Source organism: Mytilus edulis, chromosome 14 (assembly GCF_963676685.1).
Source record: "Mytilus edulis chromosome 14, xbMytEdul2.2, whole genome shotgun sequence".
In the NCBI taxonomy this organism is placed as follows: domain Eukaryota; kingdom Metazoa; phylum Mollusca; class Bivalvia; order Mytilida; family Mytilidae; genus Mytilus; species Mytilus edulis.
In genome coordinates, this window is record NC_092357.1 from 70,401,931 (window position 1) to 70,423,720 (window position 21,790).

Genomic DNA, 21,790 nt, shown 5'->3' on the forward strand with positions numbered 1-21,790 from the left:
CTTCTTTTTTATATTGAGACTACAATCCACAAAGGACCAACTGACGCTGGGCTATTAACCGATGAAGGTCACCATGGGCCTTCAACAATAAGCACTACCAAAATTGTGGGCTCATAAACCAAAATAATATATTACCATTCCAACAAGGAAAACCAATGGCCTGCTTTACATACTTAAACTTACTATAATTATACTTAGATCGAAAGATAGTTTATTCTCATAAAACCATGCAAGTACAAAGATTACAGAGAGGTTCAAAAAATAATATACATTAAAATTAGTATCTTAATCGTAATCCGATTTTCAGCATTTCTCATGTCTAGATAGAGAGATAGTGTCACTTTATTCTCATAAAACTATGCAAGTACATAGGTTACAAAGAAGTTAAAAACAAAAATTTACATGAAAATTAGTATCTTAATTGTAATCCAATTTTCAGCATTTGTCATGCCTGAATAGATAGATAGTTTATTCTTAGATAACCATGCAGTACCAAGATTACAGAGAAGTCAAAAAAATAATATAAGTCTAGGGACGATACATATTCATGATAACGTCACATGTCTTATAAATTATTGACAATAATGATGTTACATTACCTCTAATACCATATGAAATTTCGGCATAACGTTCAGGATATGTTTAAACTATTCGTCACAACTCGGCCGATTTAGTAGCGGATTCATCCGAGGATTACCGATTGATGTTTAAACAATTCGTCACAACTCGGCCGATTCAGAAAATGATTTACCCGAGGATTGCCGATTCATGTTTAAACCATTTGTCACAAGTCGGCCGATTCAGAAGTTGATTTACCCGAGGATTTCCGAATGGTGTTTAAACATCACTACAATGTCGTTGATACATGCGATTGTATGATTGGTTTTTTTTTCTGGTACATTTGGATCAGTATAAGATGTTAACTCTAACCTTGACCTACTTACTTCTCAAATCAGATTATATTATTGTGTTGCGTGCACTCAATTGCATGAAACAATCATCTGAGTTTTATCTATTTGTAGCCTTAACAAAATGTGCACATTGACCCCCATTTCATTGTTTTCATTGTTGAAGGCCGTTGAATTACTAACATCCACTTCATTTCAACTTTGGTGGATAATTGTCTCATTGGCTATCATACCTAGACTTCTTATTTCTATATAAAAAAAACAGTCCGACAAAAAAAAAGCTTTCATTTTTCAAATAATTAGTAATACAGTAGATTGCGGGTATGACAAAAAACACACATGATGATAATGACAGATTTTTGTAAAAATCATGCAAAAAAACGAACAATCCAAGGAAATAAGAAAGAATGTAAAATTAAATGCAGTGCATTATAATTATAGATAGTTTATTCTCATAAAACCATGCAAGTACAAAGGTTACAGAGAAGTTCAAAAATAATATACATAAAAATAAAAAATGCATTAACAATTCATAATATACACGTTCACAATGTCTTTTTAAATGAATTTGAACTGTTCAAACAAGCGTTATTTTTATGACAAGTTATAATTGACGTTTATCGAGTTTTATCTATAAATCAACTAAAAGATTTTAAAGATATCCATAGAGATGACAAGTCCTTTAAAAATCCACTTCACCCTTCTGTTGTGAATGGTTAACTTATAAGTATTACGTAAATCCTCTTCATACAAGATAGTTATTACTCATTCGGCAATCCTCGGTAGAATCCGCTACTTTCCTTCTATCAGGGTACGGAATTGGCCGGGTTGAGACGAATAGGTTACTTCTTTCTCATCGTTATTAGATTTACCTGTTGGAGCCTCCGAGAAATTAAATGATTACGATACTTACATCCAGAAGACGTTATCAAATTATCCCACGAGGGCCTCCGATAAATTAAGTGATTGCAATACTTACATCCAGAAGAATGTAAAATTATCTAGTTACAGAATAATTTGGACATTATAATGGTATCACCGTGCTGGTAAGAGAATTGTTTGTACTTGTTTACTTTCTTTTTTTTTCAGAATGGTTTTATTTAAGGACTTCTCTTGAACTGAATTTTAATGTGCATATTTTATGCGTTTACTTTTATACATTGGCTAGAGGTATAGGGGGAGGGTTGAGATCTCACAAACATGTTTAACCCCGCCGCATTTTTGCGCCTGTCCCAAGTCAGGAGCCTCCGGCCTTTGTTAGTCTTGTATTATTTTAATTTTAGTTTCTTGTGTACAATTTGGAAATAAGTATGGCGTTCATTATCACCGAACTAGTATATATTTGTTTAGGGGCCAGTTGAAGGACGCCTCCGGGTGCGGGAATTTCTCGCTACATTGAAGACCTGTTGGTGACCTTCTGCTGTTGTTTTTTTTTTCTATGGTCGGGTTGTTGTCTCTTTGGCACATTCCCCATTTCCATTCTCAATTTCATCAATACATGAACATTACGAATACGAGTATAGAATAGGATGCAAACAATGAGGTCCTACATTTCAATATACTTTATTGATTTATGCCATTTTTCTCTTTTGTTTATAATTTCGAACCCCGGTGTTCTCTTTTTGTCTTTTTCTCTATTTATTTTGCCCTTAATTTTATATATATCGCCTACAATTATCTATTCTGATAATCCCATTCGAACCCACATGGAAAGGAAACGAGATTTTTTTTCCATTTACAGCTATTTACCTATAGCATATAAATTAAGACTTTGGTTAGCTTGATTTCTTTGTTTGTTTATTGTACTGTTATTTTGGAAAATGTCCAATTGAATTTAAATTGTATATATATATATACAGGTTTAATTATGTCATATATATTGTTTGGCGATGTCAATCTTAATTGCAAAGCTTGAATAAACAATTATACAAACAAAGCAAGCAAGCCTACAAAAGTTTTACTCTACATGCATTAGAAAGTAGCTGTAAAGTTTGTATTTTGTTTTTTCTCGCCTGTATCTGTTTATTCTATGTTAAGTTGTTCAAAAAATGAGGTTCAAAATCCAGATCACATAATTAATGAATGTTCACTAAAACCAATAAAAACTATAAAAGGCCGAATCAAGTAAATTTTTTCAACCAGTTATTGACAATTTTAACAACATATTGAAATATCACCCTCGCCACTTACCCCCTTCCCATCCCTAACCCTGAATAGGATATAAAAAGGTCAGGAAGAAAACACAAAGAAATAACCCACCTGCCCCTACCCCATTTTCGTATCAACCTATCACAGAATTTCTTGTCTATTTTGCTTTTTTGAGTCTAGTAAAAATGAATCAGTAAGAACAACACAGAAATATCCTACCCACCCTACCCCCTTTCGTATAAATCTATTCAGTTTTACTTTAAACATCAATCTTTTTTGGAATTGATCGATCTGCTAACATAAGTTAAGAATTTCAGGGGCGGATCCTGTCATTGTTAAAGGGTGAGTCCCAACCCAGGATAAAGGAGAGTTGCAACTACTAACCCTTTAAAGGATAAAAAAAAAACTTACTAGTCAGGAGTTAAAATCCCATAGAAATAACCCACTCGCCCCCTATCCCTCGTATAAAACTATCACAAAATTTCTTATCGATTTATTTGTTTTGAGTCTACTAAAATAAACCAGGAAGAACAGCACATGGAAATATTATCCTTCTACACCCCACTCCATCTCTAACCCTTTAAAGGATTAAAACACTAACTAGTCAGGAGGAAAATCACATAGAAATAACCCATTTGCCGCAACCCCTTTTTGTATAAATCTATGCAGTTTTCCTGTTAACATCAAACTTTTTCTTGAATTGATCGACCAGCTAACAACACAAAATCCAGCCATTTTAAAGGGTGAGTTCTAAGCCAGGATAAAGGAGAGTTGCAATTATGTCCTCATTCAAATGAATTGATCGCCAAAAAAGGGAGAAGGGTTCTACCCCCTCTATATCCGACACAGAACCGCCACAGAATTTGTTTCGACTGATAATAATGATTAAAAAGACAAACCAAAATTTGATGATTATTTACCTGTCGTGAGTGTAGTCTCAACTATTGAGAATAGAAATGGGGAATGTGCCAAAGAGAGAACAACCCGATCAGAGAACAGAAAAAAACCAAAGTTCACCAATGGGTACATACAAAGTACATAAAACGTGTTCATGGTATCTAAAATTGAGAATTGAAATGGGGAATGTGTCAAAGAGACAACAAACCAACCAAAGAGCAGAAAACAACCGAAGGCCATAAATGGGTATCAGATCTACTATGTAAGCTAAATTGAAATGACAAAGTACACCAAGGGCAGTATTTCATGTATTTGGACCGCCTGTTTTGTCCCAAAATCATTTGCATAAAACAAATGAAATTAGCATCGAACAAGAATTACATATATCTGTTCTTCAGTATTGCAGGTGTTTTTTTCCCGTACTACGACAGAAACTAAGTTTTCACATTTTATACCGTTTATTTTCGTTGTTTCATGTCCTTTCATTTTTCATCAATTGAGTAGAGTAGTATCCATTTGAAGATGATTTAAAAATTGTTTGTCGCTTAACGTCCAGTCGCAAATATGTCATGCATATTTATGTTTGATGCAATGGTGTGATCATAATTACATGTATGTGTGGTAAAATATTTGTGTTAAGGATTTTCTCTTTCAAAGATAATAGCTAAATTATGTAAGGGGGATTTATTTTACTCTTTCTAATTTAATTGTAGGAACTGCTAACAATTCTGCTACGATTTTATACTACCAAGGATGTCTTTGAACATTTAGGATATGCATTTTGAGGCGTGAAATATAGAATTTCGTTTGGCCTAATTAAAAGTGTTAAACTATAAATATCATATTCTTCAATTCAAAATTGAAACGAGGCGTTTATTTACTTTTTGCCAAGTACATTATATAGTATTTCTAACTAAATGGACATACATGTATGCTAGTATTGAAGGACCGAAATTCATTGACTTTGACGCTAGACAAATATTGTTAAATATTTCTCAATTTAACTGTACTTATATCATGCATATGATTTTTATTCTGACAATACATTGATTGATCATATAGTGTTACCAGTATAGTATTATCTAATGATTTTATATTCTACAGTTATTTTTAATTTTCTGCATCCATCTGTCCATTTATTCTATCTGCGTTTATGCTAATGTTTCTTATGTATTACCTAATGATTTTATATTCTACAGTTATTTTTAATTTTCTGCATCCATCTGTCAATTTATTCTATCTGTGTTTATGCTAATGTTTGTTATTATGTTATTTACCATGATTCCCTACTCTGTAAATTCCATTCAGACCCTCATTTTTGATACTGATATTCGGTAATAAAATGTGTCAAATGTGTATAAAATTCGAATGGATAGACGCAATCTCTTAGCTGACCAAATTGACTCGGATACATGTATGACCCCTCCCCAAAATAAGATACTGACGTATTTTCCCGACCTTCTAAATGCACAGGAAGATGTGGTGTGGTTTAAAGTTTGTTCAAATTCACCCTTTTCATTTTTGATACAGCATCTATACACCTGAGGAAGATACCAATTTCATTGAGGCGTGATTCCTCTGAAACCATACAAAGTCAGAAATATGTGTAAGATGACGTTTTAATGTAGTGTTTTGGACTCCCTAAATTTGTCTTTTAAACAATCTTTTTTCCACGGAAAACTCTTTTTTTTGTGAAACCCAAAACACTTGCTCAATATTTGAATGCGATTTCGCGGTCATGTTCTAGTATTATATAATACAAAACATGTACAGGAAAACCACACATCGGCTGTTATCTACTCTTGGGTCAGGTTGTTGTCTCTTTGACATATTCCCCATTTCCATGCTCAATTTCAAGCATACAATTATGCAGACAAATGTATGTATACATGATCAAATATTTACATAACTTTCAATACAACAATTCATTTTGTTGAAATATATTTAACTTTTTTTTATCTTGATCTTTAGTTAATGTTAGCTTATGGGATACTCAGTTTGGTGTTTTTGTTGTGTCATTTTTTAAAAGTATCTGTTCTGCTTTAAATTCTTTTTTTTGTTGTTGTCTAAAACATCTGACTAATGTTTCAAACAGTTTGAAGTTTAAATTCAAAATACATGCGTGTTTTTATAAAGCTTGAAGTTGCAACACCATATACATTGTATTATGTCGTATTTGTTATCATAACGCTTTCAAAAGTTTTTGTAATATTTTGAGTACTCATAGAAATAAAAATTGTAAAAAGTAATAAAAGGACATTTTGCGGGTCAAAACTTAGGCTTTATAATCATTTCCTTAGCAGTCAAAGTATGTTTGGAATTGTCTTCTAATCAAATTTTTAATTTACTAGCGGGAAATCAAGTTAGTTCTACAAAAATATAACAAAATATTATTTTCGAAAAGTCTGAAGTTTGTAAGTTATCTTATCTATCCCAAATTCATGTATTTGGTTTTGATGTTATATTTGTTATTCTCATAGGTTTTTGTCTAATGCTTAGTCCGTTTCTGTCTGTGTGTGTGTATGTTACATTTTAATGTTGTGTCATTGTTCTCCTCTTATATTTCATGCGTTTCCCACAGTTTTAGTTTGTTACCCCGATTTTGTTTTTTGTTCGTAGATTTATGAGTTTTGAACAGCGGTATACTACTGTTGCCTTTATAATTATTTTATGATTTAATTTGTCATAAAGATTGATATCTCACAAAACGTGCATGTTTTATCCATTGCATTTTTGCGCATGTCCCAAATAAGAAACCTCTGCCAATGTCAGTCTTCTATGTTCGTTTTTAAATTTTTGTTTATTTGTTTTGAAGTTTGAGTGACCTCCTTTTTCGCTAAACTAGTACACTTTTTTAGTTTAGGGGGCCAGCTGAAACCCACATCCGGATACGACATTTCTGGCTATGTTGAAGACCCATTGATGTCCTTGGACTGTGTTCTGCTATTTTTTCGGGTTGATTTCCCTAGCACATATTCCCCATTCTCAATTTAATTTGATATATATGCAGGTTATCGACAATAACATTCATCTTGCTGTTGGATTTAACATGTACAAGACAGATAGCATTATTGATTATTGATGTCCAAAACTGTTTCTTACCTGGTGGAAGTCTAGCGGTAACCGAAGGAGATCAGGTGATACCAGTAATAAACAATATCCGGTCTGAATATAAAGCAGACATTTCATTGGTGGTTTTATCACAAGACTGGCATTGCAGTGACCACATATCGTTTGCATCTCAGCATAAAGGTGCCAATCAAGTCATTCAGCTTTCGTATGATAAATCAGGTAGCAATAAAAAAAATATTACTGTTAAAGAGGGGCGAAAGATACTAAATATACATTCAAACTCATAAGCCGAAAATAAACTCAAAACCACATTGCCAAAACAGAAAAAGACCAACAAATAGATAATGGTAGACAATACACAACATAAAAACATAAGACTGATGAACACGAATCCCAGGAAAAAATGGGGGCGATCTTAGGTGCACTTAAAGACTCCCATTTTAAATTTCAGTATCATAATTTGTAAGCAGTATTTTCGGATATCACAATAATTACTCTTGCTTTTTTGCGACGTACGACAATGGGAATAATAAACACGTAGAAATTTCTGAATTGAATTCTATAATATTTTAACGAAATACGTTTGACAATATCTAAAAAGATAAGTCCATAGACGATTCAGTATAACACGTAAAATGTGTTTTTCCTACAAACAAACAACTCTTTATGTTGTTATGGTGATACATGTACATAACACTATCGGGAGCTGACTATGTAAATATCAGCTTGACATTTTAATCACATTCTATTTATGGAAATACTAATACAATTGAGGATAGAAATGGGACATGTGTCAAAAAGACAACAACCCGACCACAGAACAGACAACAACAGAAGGTCACAAATAGGTCTCCAATGCAGCGATAAATTTCCGCACCAGGAGGCGTCCTTTACCTGGCCCCTAAACAAATATATAGACCAGTTTAGTGATAATGGACGTCATACTTAACCCCAAATTATCACAAAAAAACTAAAAGTAAAAATAATCCAAGACTAATAAAAACGCCAGAGGCTCATGGCTTGGGTCGGACGCAAAAATGCAGCGGGTTGAACATGTTGATGAGATCCCAACCCTCCCCCTATACCTCTAGCTAATATCGAAAAGTAAACGCATAACAATACGCACATTAACAGTCAGTTCAAGAAAAGTCCGAGGCCGATGTCAGAATATTTAACAAAAGAAAATAAACAAAATGAAAATAATACATAAATAACAACAGATAACTACCAGTTACATTTTGTAACTATGAAACATGCCAGCTCCTGACCTAAATTAAACTGATTGAAAAAATATCTCGTCATCATATGAATATCAGGTAGCAAACCTTCCCGTTAGGGGTTTAGTATCACACCATCATAACATATATGAGAAGAACATAACCAGTGTCATGCAAACAATGGTTTCTGCATGTGTTAAGTTCCGATGCAAGGACACTATAAGTGAATCAAAATTAAAGCCAAAATATACCATCTTTAATGACCTGACAACAGTATCATAACTTCTATATCATTTCTTAATAAGTCTTTTTAAAGGTTTTGTTAGCTTCTGAGGTGAATACTGACATATTTGTGCTTTATAAATAATATTACCATACTTTTTTATGTAAAATACCTGAACGTATAAGATGTATGCATGTTGAGCTTTATTTACGAATGATGTCCTTGTACCGATGATACAATATATTTAATGTTTTGACTAGTTTGTGATATCGAAAACCCTGGTGAAATAATGTTTTAGCAATACATAAATTTCTCTCGTTAAAAATCTTAAACGTTGTTACATACACGAGCGAATCGTACAAGTTGAGATATATGAACACCGTAAGAAGGTGAGAAGGGACTGTAACCCTCTAAACATGGATAATTAACGATAGGAAATGAAAAATCACCTCTATTATCATAAATTTTTGTATGAAGCTTTCCGTTAATGATATAGATATCAAGATCGAGGAAAGGGCAGTGGTCATTGTTATTATTAGCTTTATTTCAAGTAAGTTCAACAGGATACATTTATTTAGTATACATACTGAAGTCGTCATTATTAAGAGCCAATATATCATCCAAATATCTAAAAGTATTATTAAATTTTTGTATCAAATGTTGTTTCGATGGGTCTTTACTGATTTGAGTCATAAGTTGTAACTAATAGCAATACAAAAACAGGTCTACAATAATTGATGCACAGTTAGTCCCAATTGGAATTCAGATAAACTGAGGATATACGGAATCTCCAAAGCGAACAAAGATGTAATCTAGTAAACAATCAAGAGCAGATATAGTATCAAAGCATGTCCAACTGTCATAGTTGTTTTGTTTATTGCTACTTAAACATTACCTAAAAGGGTTTGAACATATGTATTCACATTCTGACTTTTTAAATGCCTGTTTACTCGCGTAGTGGTATTTCATTAGGTGTTTGAATTTGTTTTTAATGAGAATGTGAGGCAATGTGGTATACAGGGTAGAAAAATCAAATTTGGTACAGATTCAAAATCAACAATATAAGCATGCAATTTATCAAATACTTCCAACGAGTTTTTGACACTATAAAAGTAATAAATTCCACTATTTCAAAGGGCTTATTTGAACAATTTATTATTAAGATTTTCAATATTTAAATGAGTGTTTGTCAAACTTCTATATATCAAGTGAATGCATCCAAGTGAATGAATCGTTAGTGAAGTGAAGTGTAATTGTCTGGCTGGACTGTTGTTCGTATCTAAATCTTTCTTTGTTTTAATGCCAATTCGTTGTTTTGTTTCCTCCAACATGTGATTTCAGATTGCCATTTGAATAATTCATATCTATTTATATATTCACTTAGGTTCCCTATGTGATGAAAACAACAGCTGCACTGAAGTGGCATACGATCTTACTCAAAACCTGTGTTTTGACTTCCAACATGTGATTTCAGAACGCCATTTGAGTAGTTCATATCTATTTATATATTAAATTAGGTTCCCTATGTGATGAAAACAACAGCTGCACTGAAGTGGCATACAATCTTACACAGCACCTGTGGCCAGACCATTGTGTTATAAACACTCCATCAGCTAACTTTTCACACAACTTGACTCATGAGCCATCCGACCTTGTTGTAAGAAAAGGATATAACTGCAAGGTATGTACTTAATAAGTTGCCCGTTGGTTCATCCTTACCAAATACCTTAAAATCACGTTTATAGGAACGAGAACATTTGAACAATCGGAATGTACCGTATCTGCATAGTAAATGAAATCATGTTTTGACAACTAGTACTTCTACATTACAATAATTGTATGCTTCAACATACATATGTTATAAACAGGTCGCGTTCAACATCAGTTTTCAATATATATATATTATGTAGTTAGGAGACGAACAATTCAGAATTTTGTTTTACCTTTTATGTTGATGTCTTTTAAGTATCTCGTTTTTATGGTAAGACACGAACACAATAAATACAGCTAGTGAAACAATCAATATTAAAGAGAAAGATAGAAAAAAAATACCAAACACGAAACATTCTACATCTGTTTTTCTTGTGTTACTTTAGGTAGATTCTTATTCTGCATTTTACGACAATGGCGGTTTCCGCCATACAGAATTGCACGACAAGCTCAAGGAAGCCGGAATAGACGCTTTAATCATAACAGGACTGGCACGTGATTACTGTGTTTACTATACAGCAATGGATTCTAAAACACTGGGTGTGTGTGATTTTTGTTTCTGATTATTGTACCGATAAGGGGAAGAAAGAGAATAAAACGAAATGTCCATCGTTTCTGAAATGTTGTCAAAACTGTTGCAAATCAATACAATTTTTAAACACTCGTGGCAAACTTAAAAATTTAAATCACAAGAATACTGAACTCCGAGGATAATTTAATCGAAAACCCCTGATCACATGCCAACATCAAATGATAAAACACATAAAAAAACGAATAGACAACAACTGTCATGTTCCTGACTTGGTACAGGCATTTTTAAATGTAGAAAAGGGTGAATAGATCCTGGTTTTATAGCACTAAACCTCTCACTTGTACGACAGTCAATTCAAATTCCGCTATACTTACAATGATGCGTGAACAAAACAAACATAATAAATGAAATGGTCAAAATATGGATGCATCAGTCATCACTGTGTTACAATTTTAAAAGAAACAATTTTACAATTTTACAAAAAAAGGACAAAATCATCTATCAATATAAAAACACATTCATTGCTTCGCGTGTCTAAATGTAAGCACGTTAATAGAGATGTTTTGAATGTTTCACTGATATTCTTTTTATTATGATGGAGGGTCTAGATTACCGTACATTTGTTTATTTCGTTTGAATTATTTTACATTTGTCATTTTGGGAACTTAATTATCAATACTATGCAGTATTGGGTTTGATGATATTTGAAGTCCATACTGTGCCCTTTAGTTATAAACTTTTATGTAACTTAGTCGTTTATTCTAATGTCCATGTTTTCTGTCATCTGCAGGATATGAAACATACGTTGTTTTAGATGCGACAAGACCAGTTACCAAGGAAACCGGAGATTCTGCAGTAGCTGATATGAAAAGCAAAGGTAACATAAAGTGCTAACCAAGATTTGATAAATGCATTATGTGTTGAATGTATATTTTATTTGTTTAGGGGGCAGCTGAAGGACGCCTCTGGGTGCTGGAATTTCTCGCTTCATTGAAGACCTATTGGTGACCTTCTACTGTTTTCTGTTCTATGGTAGGGTTGTAGTCTCTTTGACACATTCCCATTTCCATTCTCAATTAGATATCTTCTAGTGGATGCACCGGTTCTACAATACCATTGCATGTGCCTTATCAGATAAATAAGGGCAACAGTAGTATACCGATGTTCAAACGCTCAAATCCCCAAAAATGTAAAAACAAAAGCTAAACAAAGTACGAAGTTGAAGCACATGTAGAACCAAAAGTTTTGCCAAATACAGATAAGGCAATCTATTCCTATATGGATCATCACAGTGCGTTGTACTTTGTGTGGTCCTTAGAATAAGTTAACTGAATATGTACGGTTGAATGGTAGGAGGATATTCTTAACGAATCGATTTAATTTTAATGGCCCACTTATGGGCAAAATGTTTTCTGGTCAGTGCGTCCATTCGTCTTTCAGTCCGTCCGTTCGTCCGTCTGTTCCGCTTCAGGTTAAAGTTTTGGTTAAAGTTTTTGGTCGAGGTAGTTTTTGATGAAATTGAAGTTTAATCAACTTGACACTTAGTACAAATGTTCCCTTTGATATGATATTTCTAATTGTTATGCCAAATTAGAGAATTTCCCCTCATTTTCTCGGTCCACTGACCATAGAAAATGATAACGCCGACGGAGCATCCGTGTACTGGGAATAAATTATTGTTCTTTCTGTATCATTATTGTATAATGTTATAAAACATTTTGGCGAAGATGACTCACTTACAATCATAAGAGAGTGCGACATGACTATATTTTCAATATTTAAATGAATTAATATAGAGAAACATGAGAAAGGAAAACAGGGATAACCTAACATTTAGGCAGTGGAATAGATCACGAAAACCATCTACATCCTACTTTATTTTCTATTCTTTATATTTTAGCACCTCGTTATTCACTACTTTGTATTTCGTTTTCGTCGATTATTCTCTATTCTCAATTCTGTTAACTCTTCCAGACCCTTTTATATCAATAAATAATTGTGTAAATTCTTTTCTTTAGGTCTGAAATGGCATTCTTAAGCCTTTTTAACCTGTTTTTTAAATTTCGTTCTTTTTTACTCCGCAACATTATGTATGTATGTGTCTGTACCAAGTCAGGAGCCTGTAATTCAGTGGTTGTGGTTTATTTATGTGTTTCATATTTATTTTTCGTTCATTTTTTGTACATAAATGAGGCCGTTAGTTTTCTCGTTTGAATTGTTTTACATTGTCATGTCGGGGCTTTTTATAGCTGATTATGCGGTATGGGCTTCGCACATTGTTGAAGGGCGTGCGGTGACATATAATTGTTAATTTCTGTGTCATTTTGGTCTATTGTGGAGAGTTGTCCCATTAGCAATCATACCACATCTTCTTTTATTTTTATTTACAGCAGCCCTTATTCTGATATCGATGACACACTCTTTAAACATGGCCAAACATTATTTCTTTAAGCAACTAGCACTATAGGCAAGTGACTACACTTTATATCATGTCTCAATAAGAGCACCCAAACTTTGTACTTGCTTTGGAAAAGAGTTATCTACCATCAGTAAGGAACGACCATATAACATTAAAGGGGGAGGAGTTATGTTTTTTCTTTATAAAAAATAGTCACAATTTGATGAAAAAAAAGTAATCTGGTCAGCAGATGACAAAAAAAAATTATGCTTGGAGACTTCATCAATACCTTATTGTGTTTTACTTTGAAAAAAATTTGAAAAACTGAGCTTAGCTTAAAGTGTTCTGTGAAAAAAATATACACCCCTTGAAATGAAATGGTTGCTACCTTAACATTATGTTTGATCAATTAATTTGTTATGACGTTGAAAATATGTAAGAATCGATGTTTTTTTGTTGTTTATATCTTTCTGAATGACTGGTATGCTTTGATTTTTTTACTAGAGTAACATTGTTAAGTTCATTTATTCATTAAATTAGGTATCATGTTTATGTTTCAGGTATTCAGATAATCGAATCACCCGATGTAGTTGGGGTAATTGCACAGCTGACCAGTGATGCGAAATGTTTAAATTCAACGTCTATATTGATGATTTCTATAATTCTATGTTTATTTAAGTGTTTGATAGGCATGTAGTGAGTTTTCTATCTTTTTTTATGTAGTAAATTGTCAAATGTAAAGCCTTAAGAAACTTATTTCAAATCAACGTTGACCCGGGAACAGACGAGACGTTTTTGACATAAACCCGGACCATCAATTGGCTTGTCTACTCATACATTTGTGACGTATAATAAAGTCTGAATAGAAGCTACAAAGTAGAAAAAAACTCATGTTTACCACTGTAAATCTTGTAGCAACAATACTTGGTTTGATGGTCGCAAATTAGGTTTTCTGGCGACGGGTCTCTGATTGATGCCGTCGGAGCTTAACATACAATAGTGGTTTCTCAATTTTCAAGAAACTGACAGAAAACACAGTCTAATCATTTATTTAAAATCTTTCAAATCATCAATTAAGAATTGATGTCATGAAAATTTGTGACTTTATCCAAATAAAATAAACGATACAAACGATGTTGCATTATAATATGTAATGTAGAATGACAATGAAATTACTTTCAAGCAATTATATGAACAGGTGAGATCATTGATGTTAGTCTATAAATCATTTACCTCAAGATCACCGCCTTTGATTCAAAACAAGTACTATATAGAATTAAACTGGTTCCTTGTATTATATCTGATTATCTCTATCAGTGACTGGTAACGAGTGTGACTCAGATGCCCGTATGTTCCAAGAGAGATAACAAGCTTACACAGAAAACACCAAAACAATTTACCTTTACATGTAAAATACATTTGTCATTTAAGATCTTTGCTTGCTGCATGTACAATATTGTTAAACAATTGATAATTTAAAGGAATATTACAGAAATGAGTTCCAATTTAAAAATTGTTTTGATTTCAATTGAAATTTTTTTTTTTGATAAAGTGAAATAACGAAAACACCGAACTATAAATAAGTAAGGGAACGTTTCTAATCAAATGGTAAAAATCAAAAGATCAAACACATAAAATAAAGAAAAACAACTTTCACATTCCTGAAAATTTTGTAACAATCCAAGTGTTTTAGATAGCTAATAGTTATCAAAGGTACCAGGATTATAATTTAGTACGCCAGACGCGCGTTTCGTCTACATAAGACTCATCAGTGACGCTCATATCAAAATATTTTTTAAAGCCAAACAAGTAAAAAGTTGAAGAGCATTGAGGATCCAAAAGTCCAAAAAGTTGTGCCAAATACGGCTAAGGTAATCTATGCCTGGGATAAGAAAATCCTTAGTTTTTCGGTAAATTCAAAGTTTTGTAAACAGGAAATTTATAAAATGACCACATTAATGATATTCATGTCAACACCGAAGTGTTGACTACTGGGCTGGTGATACCCTCGGGGACGAAACGTCCACCAGCAGTGGCATGGACCCAGTGGTGTAAATTTTTATCAAAGGTACCAGGATTATAATTTAGTACGCCAGACGCGCGTTTCGTCTACATAAGACTCATCAGTGACGCTCATATCAAAATATTTTTTAAAGCCAAACAAGTAAAAAGTTGAAGAGCATTGAGGATCCAAAAGTCCAAAAAGTTGTGCCAAATACGGCTAAGGTAATCTATGCCTGGGATAAGAAATCCTTAGTTTTTCGGTAAATTCAAAGTTTTGTGAACAGGAAATTTATAAAATGACCACATTAATGATATTCATGTCAACACCGAAGTGTTGACTACTGGGCTGGTGATACCCTCGGGGACGAAACGTCCACCAGCAGTGGCATCGACCCAGTGGTGTTAATAGTTATCAAAGGTACCAGGATTATAATTTAGTACGCCAGACGCGCGTTTCGTCTACATAAGACTCATCAGTGACGCTCATATCAAAATATTTATAAAGCCAAACAAGTAAAAAGTTGAAGAGCATTGAGGATCCAAAAGTCCAAAAAGTTGTGCTAAATACGGCTAAGGTAATCTATGCCTGGGATAAGAAACATATCACTATAATAATAATTGTTTATACGCCAAAAACACAGAAACCTTACGACAAAAACAAATATCAACAGAAGGTTTTTCTAAACGATAAAATATTAAAAAAAAATGCGTCAATTATCTATGTACTTATTGATTTCTAAGGTCACATAATTTAACATTTCACGCAGACATAGATAAACACAAAAGAAAAACGTTAGCAGTACATTGATAAAATTATAAAGAAATAGTATGGAAACAAACAAATTATAGAATAGTCATCTATTTCCATTTCAAAAATAAACACCAGTTAGAATTTTTTGCAATGGCTGCATATAATTTGTCCGAAACAAGTTGGTTGTCTGTAGCAGCTTGATTCGTTGTCACAATTTCTGGTGCAATATCCTCTAAACAGTTGTGCAAAAAACCATGATGTTCAAAATTTAGATGCATGATTTTTTTCAAAATGTAGCGAGTACGACTTTAAAATAAAGTTTTACTTTAGATAATGCTATTTTCTTTTTATAGACGTATCTCATTGTTTTTGACCGATAAGAGAATGAGAATATTTTCTAACATATTAAGTCGAAGCGCACATGTGTTACTTTAACGTTTTTGTTTCCAATAGGGATTGGTAAACTTTAGAGTGTAAAGGTTAAGTTATAAGATGTATTTACGTAGGTTTTATTCATATTTTAAATTGAATAAATGTCATTGTTTGCGTCCCAGCTTAAACAATCAAGATCAAAAGCTAATCATTAAGTTGATGTTTTCAGCGGACAATTTGAAGTTTACCTGATATTCATACTCCGATACAAAACACGACAAGCATTTGTGCAGAAATTTTGTTGAAATAAGATATGTCGAGGTATTGAACAGAAACAGTTCTTAGAAGGATACAACCTTTAGCTAGCTATAAAACCAGGTTCAATCCAAAATTTTCCACATAAAAAATGTCTGTACCACCGCAGGAATATGACAGTTGTTATCCATTCGTTTGACGTGTTTTAACTTTTTATTTTGCCATTTCGTTTGGAACCATCAATTTTGAATTTTCCTTGGAGTTCAGTATTTTTTAGATGTTTCTTTTTTCTTACATAATTGAGCAATGCGCCATGTATTTAGTTAAACTGGTAGCCAGTCTTTTATTAGATTTACTTTAACAGAAAAAAAAAGCCAAACTGACTAGGATACCCATATGTAAGAGGCCGAAAATACCAAGGAGACACACAAAACCATTATATTGATGAAAAAGAAGCAACGCCACTTAAATTAAAAACTCCGACAGAAGACGAAAACACTCTAGATAACTAGCAAACTATAAACACAAACACCACCAAAAGCACGGGTAAACTATTCTCCTTTTAAATTGTTTGTCACTGATTTTTATTTTAAGCACTCATGCATACTACATATTATTTTTTTTAGAATTTTACTATTTTTTATTTTTGTTTTGCCCTTTATTATTTATGCTGTTAGCGCCCCCTTGGTGTGTAGACATCTAATTATACTGCCAATTATTAAATGCAGAAATTCTAAATATAGAATGTTTCTCTCCGTTGTGCGAAAAGTATATATATTTACAAAACGCATTTCTGTGGAGTACTTTTAAGTAAACTTTGAACTTTTGAAAAACTAAGTCTTGTCTACCTCAGGAATAGACTACCTTAGCTGTATTTGGCACAACTTTTAGGCCTATTTGGTTCTCAATGCTCTTCAACTTCGTACTCTATTTGAGGTTTAAACAATTTTTATTCGAGACGATGTAGACGAAACGAGAGTCTGGCGTAAACATAATTTTTTATCCTGGTTTCTATGACGAGTTTATTCTGTAAAAAGTAAGAAGAACAATCAATGTACGGGTGTCAAGATTACCGTTATTGGTTTCAGTAATATCAAAAGGTATGTCGTTGAAGTCTACTGATGTGCAATTTACAGACCATTATAAGTAATGCAGGCTTTATGAAGGTTTTTGTGAAACTCATTTTTCTTTATTTTTCATGCCTTGTAAATGTTATGTTTGATACTGATGCTACCGTTATGTTTGATGATGATGCTAACATCTTGATTATGAAAGCTTAAACATAGAAAAAGGCCTCTGCAGAATAAAGACTATTTTCGAGAGAGTATTTGATCATTTGAAATACCAGCTTAAACGTATGTAAAAAAACCAACTATTGCGTCAAAAACAATTAAAATGATTATACAAAAAGAGCACCAGATGTGTTATTAGAGTAAACAACTACCCTATATAAAGGCAACAGCAGTATACCGCTGTTCAAAATTCATAAATCGATAGTGAAAAAAACAAATCCGGGTTACAAACTTAAACTGAGGAAAACGTATCAAATAGAAGAGAACTACGACACAACAGAGACACAACACCGAAACGAAACACACACAGAAACTAACTATAATGTAACAATGGCCATTTTCCTGACTTGGTACAGGGCATTTTTATGAAAAAATGGTGGATTGAACCTGGTTTTGTGGCATGCCAAACCTCCCGCTTTAATGGCAGTGTTAATTATAACATTAAAATGACAACATTACACGACAGGGTTACAATAAATAAACAGATAAATGGGAGAAAATATAGGACAGAGAAACAAACGAATAATAGCCACCAAAAGGTAACAGGTTAAAAAATATTTCTATACACCAGACGCGCGCTACGTCGACACAAAATTATGCTCAGATGTAAAAAATTTGAAAGCCATTACAACTACCAAGTTAAAGATCGCCTAAGACAAAAAGTTGTGAGGCCAGGGTTATCCGCCTTGGACAAAAACATCATTATTATCAAGAATAACACATAGTTTTGCAAACAGTAAATTTTATAAAATGACTATATAATAGATATACATAATTAAACTAAAGTGGTGACTAGCTATAGAATAAAAAACGAATACATTACAAAATCACAGCCCTGTTAGCCATAGTCAATGCAACGCCCAAAGTGACGTCACATAAAAATTTCCAAAACGTGTTCCGAAATTGCGCTTATTTGTAAAGATACGTGATAATCTTATTATTTATTAAATCTATTCCTATATATTCTTTAGCAAACATTCAGGTAAGTGTATACATGTATGCAAATCATTGTTATAAGGAGGTAATTAAATCGTCACACAGGCATGTTTTGTTTAATGCTCCTGCTGTTTGCAAAATTACAGTGTTTGTTTAATTTCTTTTACAATCTAGCAGTCGCCCTTTAACAACAAAAGAAGGCGTGTAGTCCAATACATTAGGGACGGGGCGCAGAAAAAAGTTCAATGTGTCTCTATACCCAGTTTTTTTTTCTGCAAGGAAAGCCACAGTTTCAAGCATGAGCATGTGTTGGTTAAAGCATGATATAGGGATACTCGGATAAATGTAAGGCAGGTTGTACCCATATTCTGACTATTTTATTTATTGTGTCTGTTTAGTTAACGCATCAATGTAAATATAACGGAAATTGAGGAGACTGTCATCAAAGTGAGAGTGTTAGCGCTATAAAACTAGGTTTAATCCACCATTTTCTACATTTGAAAATGCCTGTACCAAGTCAGGAATATGACAGTTCTTGTCCATTCGTTTTTGATGCGTTTTGTTATTTGATTTTGCCATGTGATTATGGACTTTCCGAATTGATTTTTGATAGTAAATTAATTTTAGACTCAGTTTTCTTAGTCATTAACATGTGTTCTTTCGTTAAATAAAAACAGAAATCCATCTTATAAGTTGTCTTTTAGTAGTCCATGAGTTAACTGAGAATAAGTTATTGATATTGTCGTTAGCAATGTTAAATTATTGTAAAGTGATTAAAATAGACGTTATCAAGGAACAATTATGTTATCATACAATATAAACGTTAGTTTAGTTTTAGTTTCAAACACATTTATTTATAGTGGTTTGGGAAACAAGTTTTGCAACTTATATTAATCTCTTTCCACTTATGGCTCTCTCTTAACATTGTTCAGCCATTCATCGCCCCCTTCCGGATGACTATCATCACAAATGAGTAATAAATAAACGTTATCAATCACAAATTAGTATTTGTCGAAGAAATATTATTGATACCAAGGTAACGTGTTGTTAATTGTAAAGTTGTTATAATCGAGATAATCTTGATATCGTTCAGATAAATATATTATAATCAAGTTAAATTCATCGTTGTTATCGAGATAATCTTGACATCGTTCAGATAAATTGGTCATAATCAAGTTCCATTCATCGTTGTTATCGATATAATCTTGACATCGTTCAGGTAAATTGTTTATAATCAAGTTAAATTCATCGTTTGTTATCGAGATAATCTTGATATCGTTCAGGTAAATTTGTTATAATCAAGTAAAATTCATCGTTGTAACCGAGATAATCTTGATATCGTTCAGGTAAATTGGTTGTAATCAAATAAAAATCATCCTTTAAGTAAAATCACAAAAAAATTAACACCGAGGAAAATTCAAAACGAAAAGTCCCTAATCGTATGGCAAAATCAAAAGTTCAAACAAATCAAAGGAATTGATAACAACTGTCATATTCCTGACTTGGTACGGGAATTCTCTGGTGTTGAAAAAGGTGGATTGAACCTGGTTTTATAGCTAGCTAAACCTCTCATGTGTACGACAGTGACATCAATTCGATTATATTGAGAACGATTGGTGAACAAAACAAACAGCATAATGTCAAAAACAGCAAAGAACAGTGTGTAACAGTCAAAATCACTAGAAAAATAAATGTTTAAAAGTTGTTTTTAGAATTTATTTGGTATCTCGCATGAATCCTCTTGATATTGTCAGTTTCAGTTTGTTATTGTTTTAATTAGAGTCTAATAAGATATGCATTGTCACTCCTTACTAATATACTTAATTAATTACTTTTTGAGTGTCAACAACTCGTTGGAAGTACTTGATATATTGCATGCATATATTGGTTATTTTGAATCTCTTCAAAGTTTTGATTTTTCTACCCTATATACCACTTTGCTTCATATTCTTATTAAGAAAAAAATCACATCCTTAATTAATTGGGCATTTAAAAAGTCAGAATGCGAGTACATATGTTGAACTCTTTTAGGTCATTTTTTAGTAGCAATAAACAAAAGAACTATGTCAATTGGACATGCTTTGGTACAACATATGCGCTTGAAGTTTTACCTGATAACACCTTTGTACGCTTTGGATATTTCGTATATCGTCAAGTTATTGGAATTTTAATGGAGACTAACTGTGCACCACTTATTGCGGACCTGTTTTTGTATTGCTATCAGTTACAATGTATGACTAAAATTAGTAAAGACCGATCGAAACAACATTTGATACAAAAATTTAACAATACTTTTAGATATTTGGATGATATATTGGCTCTCAATAATGACGACTTCAGTATGTATACTAAAGACATTTATCCTGTTGAACTTACTTTAAATAAAGCTAATACTAACAATGACCACTGCCCTTTCCTCGATCTTGATATCTATATCATTAACGGGAAGCTTGATACAAAAATTTATGATAAAAGAGATAATTTTTCGTTTCATATCGTTAATTATCCATTTAAGATGGTGACGTTCCCTTGTCACCATCTTATGGTGTTTTTATATCTCAGCTTGTACGATTCGCTAGTGTATGTAACAACGTATTAGATTTTAGCGAGAGAAATATATGTATTACTGAAAAATTATTACACCAGGGTTTTCGATATCACAAACTACATGTAGTCAAAACATTTACGAAATTTTATCATCGGCATAAGGAAATAATTCGTAAATATAACTCAACATGCAGACATCTTATACGTTCAGGTATTTCACATCCAATATTTTATGGTAATATTCTTTAAAAGGCACACCAATGTCAATGTTCACCTCAAAAACTTACAAAACCTTTAAACAGACTTATTAAGAAGGGATATAGTTACGATACTGTTGTCAGGTCATTAAAGATTGCATATTTTGGTTTTAATATTGATTCACTTATAGGGTCTTTGAATTGGAACTAAACACATTTACTAAAAAAACAGTTGTTGGCATGACACGGGTTATGTTCTTCTGATATATTTTATGAAAGTATGATACTAAACCCCTAACGGAAGGGATTGTGCCTGATATTCATATGATGA

At 32.7% G+C, this 21,790-nt stretch overlaps 1 protein-coding gene across 1 annotated transcript; it reads left to right on the forward strand.

The window, feature by feature from the left end:
• The first annotated feature begins 1,835 nt into the window (after positions 1 to 1,835).
• On the forward strand, positions 1,836 to 14,399 carry LOC139503774 (nicotinamidase-like). The gene is made up of 6 exons (XM_071293649.1): positions 1,836 to 1,954; positions 6,964 to 7,244; positions 9,983 to 10,146; positions 10,562 to 10,715; positions 11,498 to 11,584; positions 13,666 to 14,399. Exons 1-6 carry the CDS (start codon positions 1,938 to 1,940, stop codon positions 13,800 to 13,802), a joined length of 840 nt encoding a protein of 279 aa, XP_071149750.1. The 5' UTR covers positions 1,836 to 1,937; the 3' UTR covers positions 13,803 to 14,399.
• Positions 14,400 to 21,790: the final 7,391 nt, after the last annotated feature.

What these genes read in the sequence shown, in the direction of transcription:
- LOC139503774 (XM_071293649.1), top strand. An exon ending in GCTTTCGTATGATAAATCAG is followed by an intron (nt 7,245 to 9,982) that starts GTAGCAATAAAA and finishes ATATTAAATTAG; the next exon opens with GTTCCCTATGTGATGAAAAC. An exon ending in AGCTGATATGAAAAGCAAAG is followed by an intron (nt 11,585 to 13,665) that starts GTAACATAAAGT and finishes TTTATGTTTCAG; the next exon opens with GTATTCAGATAATCGAATCA.